At 43.5% G+C, this 4,324-nt stretch overlaps 1 protein-coding gene across 1 annotated transcript in view; it reads right to left on the reverse strand.

The window, feature by feature from the left end:
* The window catches only part of LOC111952662 (kinesin-like protein KIF14), a 34,577-nt gene that overhangs the window by 15,477 nt on the left and 14,776 nt on the right, over positions 1-4,324 (reverse strand). Inside the window, 6 exon segments of the mRNA XM_070435371.1 lie at positions 320-501; positions 2,673-2,903; positions 3,044-3,147; positions 4,104-4,128; positions 4,164-4,193; positions 4,196-4,219. Coding sequence (XP_070291472.1) covers positions 320-501; positions 2,673-2,903; positions 3,044-3,147; positions 4,104-4,128; positions 4,164-4,193; positions 4,196-4,219 — 596 coding nt within the window.

Consider the following 4,324-nt stretch of genomic DNA (forward strand, 5'->3'; position numbering starts at 1 on the left):
GCATATATATGTTGTGCTGTACAAAAAGGTGCATATATATATATATATATATGTTGTGCTGTACAAAAAGGTGCATATGAATGTTGCTGGTGCATAGCTCCATCTGTATGTTGTACAGCCTCATCCAGCTGCTACTGTACTGAATCATTTCAAGGCTCCGATGGGCGACGGGGTCTTTGTCTACATTTCTTCAATTCAAACTTTATCTATTTATCCAGGATAGTATCACAATCTCTTTTTCAAGAGTACATTGTCAGTAGATTTACAAAGAATGAAACACGAAAAAATATATATATTAAACAAAAACAAGGATGTTTACCTGGATGAGAAGCTGAAAGTAGCCTCCCATTCTCTTGACTTGGGTCTTGAGCTCCTCTGCGTTAATGGAGAGCGTTCCGGTTCCGGGATCGACGCTGGTCGCCCACTGCATGGTGATGAACACGGCTCTCTGGATGGCTGAGGTGGCCTTCACCAGCTGGCTCTGTGCCTCAGCCACAAACACTGGAACAGAATAAATAAAAATCAGGTTAGTGTTTCAAAAGGAGCAGGGAGGGAAAAAAAGCAAAAAACACTGCCTGAATTAAAGTATTCATACACTGACTTATTCCACATTTTGTTGTGCGACAGCCTAAATTCAATTTTTTTTTAAATTATATATATTTTTTTAAATAGAGGTTTTTCCCCCCCTCTCACAATACCCTGTCATGACAACGTGAAAACATGTTTTTAGAAATGTATTGAGAACAAAATACAGAAATATCTGTATCACCCCTTTTCTGTGACACTCCAAATTGAGATCAGGTGCATCCAATTTCCTTTGATCATCCTTGACATGTCACTACAACTTGGAGTCCACTTGTGGCCAATTAAATTGTTTGGACATGATTTAGAAATAAACATTTGTCTATATAAAAAGGTCCCACAGTGGATGTCTGAGTAGAAACTGTACCATGAAGTCCAAGGAACTGACCGTAGATCTCCYAGAATTGTGTTGAGGCATATATCTGGGGAAGGTTATGAAACAATTTCTAGAGTGTTGAAGGTTTCAGAGAGCGCAGTGGTCTCCATCACTGAAAAAAAAAATATGGAACTACCCAGACTCTGACTAGAGCTGGCCGTCCGACCTGACTAGGCAACAAGGACCTTGGGAGGTGACGTCAGGGAGGTGACCAAGAACCCAATGACCACTCTGATAGTTCCTTGGCTGAGACGGGATAACCTGCCAGAAGGACAACAGTCTCTTCACCAATCTGGACTTTATGGGAGAGTGGCCAGAAGGAAGCTCTGTCCAACAATCAAGCTCTGTCAAGTTGATTGTTGATCATTGCTAGACAAACATTTAAGGTCTTGCCATAGATTTAAGGAGGTAAGTTTAAACTGTAACTAGGCCACTCGGGAACACTCCATGTTGTCCTGGTAAGCAACACCAGTGTGTATTTGACCTTGTGTTTTAGGTTATTGTCTTGCTGAAAGGTGAATGTGTATGTAGGAAAGCAGACAACCAGGTTGTCCTCTAGGATTTTGTTCTTAGCTCTATTCCATAAAAAAAATAAACAATCCAGAAAACTCCAGTCCTTAATCAATGACAAGCATACCCATAACATGATGCAGCCACCACCATGCTTGAAAATATGAAGCGTAGTCACCTTTGTATTCAGGGCATAAAATGTATTTCCTTGCCACATTTTTTACAGTATTACTTTAGTTCCTTATTACAAAAAGGATGCATGTTTTGGAATATTTTTATTCTGTACAGGCATCCTTCTTTTCACTCTGTCAACTAGGTTAGTATTGTGGAGTAACTATAATGTTGTTGATCCATCCTCAGTTTTCTCCTATCACAGCCATTCAACTCTGTAATTGTTTTAATGTCAACATTGGCCTCATGGTGAAATCCCTGAGRGGTTTCCCTCCTCTCCGGCAACTGAGTTAGGAAGGATGCCTTTATTCTTTATATAGTGACTGGGTTTATTGATAGATCATCCAAAGTGTAATTAATAACTCCACCATGCTCAAAGGGATATTCAATGCTTCCCACCATTGTGTCAAGCTGGCTGGATGTCCTCTGGGTGGGGAACCATTCTTTATAGACACGGGGAAACTGCGTGGGAAAACCCAGCAGCGTTGAAGTTCTTGACTCAAACCGGTGCGCCTGGCACCTACTACCATACCCTGTTCAAAAGGCACTTAAATCTTTCGTCTTGCCCATTCACCCTCTGAATGGCACAGATACACAATCCATGTCTCAATTTAACCGGTCTCCTCCCTTTCATTTACACTGATTGAAGTGGATTTAACAAGTGACATCAAAAAGGGAACATAGCTTTCACCTGGTCAGCTATGTTACTCAGTGTATACTTCCATTAATTTTTTTAAACTGGTACCTTCAGACGAGTGTTGTGGGCGTCCTAGACCAAAACAACCAACATGTACGTGTTCATTAGAGTCTCACCCTTCCACAGAGGAGTCATATTCTTTTTGTAGGCCAAACCGTTTGGACGCTACCGACGTTTTCGTGAGAAGACTGATTTTTGGGATGTGTCAAGGTGTGACAAACACAGTTGTAGCCCCGACCACCTTCCACCGCAGATGTGGTGGATTGAGACACAGCCCATGCAAAGAAAATGAAATAATGTCAAATGCCRATTCCTAGTCGTGAAACGCAGACTTACTGTTCTCCTGACTGTCATCGTCTAGGCCGTCATACAGGTCGGCGATGGTCGTCACGGCCGTGTGCACACAGCAGAGGTCAGAGGTCAGCCTGTCTGCCATGCTCTCCTCGTGYCTATGACACTCGCGCAGCTGCCCTACCGTCTGACCAATCAGATCTTTGCAGATCCCCGGCAGGACGGAGTCTGACGAGCTTGGGTGCAGAGAGGGTGGTTTGGCCACACCCAACAGACCTGGAACAAAATAAAACAGACAAGTTAGGTGAAATATAACAGAATCTCCATGTAACTATGAGGAAGTGATTTCTAACAGCTAATGATATACTGTTCTATATGTGGTAGTCTGGTAAAAAAAAAAAGACAAAAAGTCTTACCAGAGGACTGTGGCAAGTTGCTGTTAAGAAGGCTCTGAATAGGGTGCACTCTGATTTCATAGAGACGCCCTGAAATCCTCCTGCTCTTKAACAGGCTTCTGCTCCTATAGGGAACAAACACATTACTAATGTGTCTTGGAATGGATCCCAACGGTCTAAACCAGTGTTGTGTGTCATCAACAACAAATTCATGATGATTGACAGGCACCACACACCAGCCACATCTCATTCAACTGTCCCATCTTCTCAGAGCAGATGGAGAGGACAGACATAGAGAGAACCACCGAGACGGCTGCCAAGTTTAAAATTTGGCCTCCTCGCCGTTAGCAACCAGGCCCATAAACATGGCCGACAAGGAAAATAATGATGAAGGGAAAATATTTTCCTGAAAGTTTGCGGGCAGCGGAGAGAACATAGGTACGCTGACTGGCCTTTTTATAGAACTCTAGGAGCTACACACATTACATTATGTATGAAAACTGAGAGGGTGGGTGAAGAAATGAGTGAAAAATGTTTGTGTGGTTATTTCACATTGAGGTGAAGATAGCCAGATTGAACTTCCAGGGCGTGCCAAGTAGTAAATAAAACGGTAGAAATATCAACACTAGTGCGTTCCACATGTTTGTTGGATTTTTCTTGAAATCACCTCAAAAACAGGGTTTTTCCACATTCATCATGTTCGATTTCGTTCCAACTTCTGTCACATTTGTGCATGAGCTTGAGGTCAATCAAGGAGGACAGAGACACTGAAAAGAGGAGCGACTAGGTCTGTGTACCCAAAGTGCACTACTGTTGAGGGTGCCACGTGGAGGGAATAGGGTGCCACGTGGAGGGAATAGGGTGCCACGTGAAGGGAATAGGGTGCCACGTGAAGGGAATAGGGTGCCACGTGAAGGGAATAGGGTGCCACGTGGAGGGAATAGGGTGCCACGTGGAGGGAATAGGGTGCCACGTGAAGGGAATAGGGTGCCACGTGGAGGGAATAGGGTGCCACGTGGAGGGAATAGGGTGCCACATGGAGGGAATAGGGAGCCATTTGGGGGAATCACTAGAAATGTACCTTCTGCGTGAGAAGGAGGCAAGCGGTTGAAGGCAGAAAAAAAAAAAAAATAAAAAAAATTTATATCTTGCTCCCACTCATCATTGGGTGGTAAAACACGTCGTCATCTTTACAGGGCTGCGGTCCCCTGGGGAGGGAGAATACATTTCAATTAACCCCGGTCATTTATCAGCCTTAATGAGAAACGAAAGGGTACACTTTTTTCTTCTCATTGTGGAATG

This window comes from Salvelinus sp. IW2-2015, linkage group LG26, assembly GCF_002910315.2.
Source record: "Salvelinus sp. IW2-2015 linkage group LG26, ASM291031v2, whole genome shotgun sequence".
NCBI lineage: Eukaryota > Metazoa > Chordata > Actinopteri > Salmoniformes > Salmonidae > Salvelinus > Salvelinus sp. IW2-2015.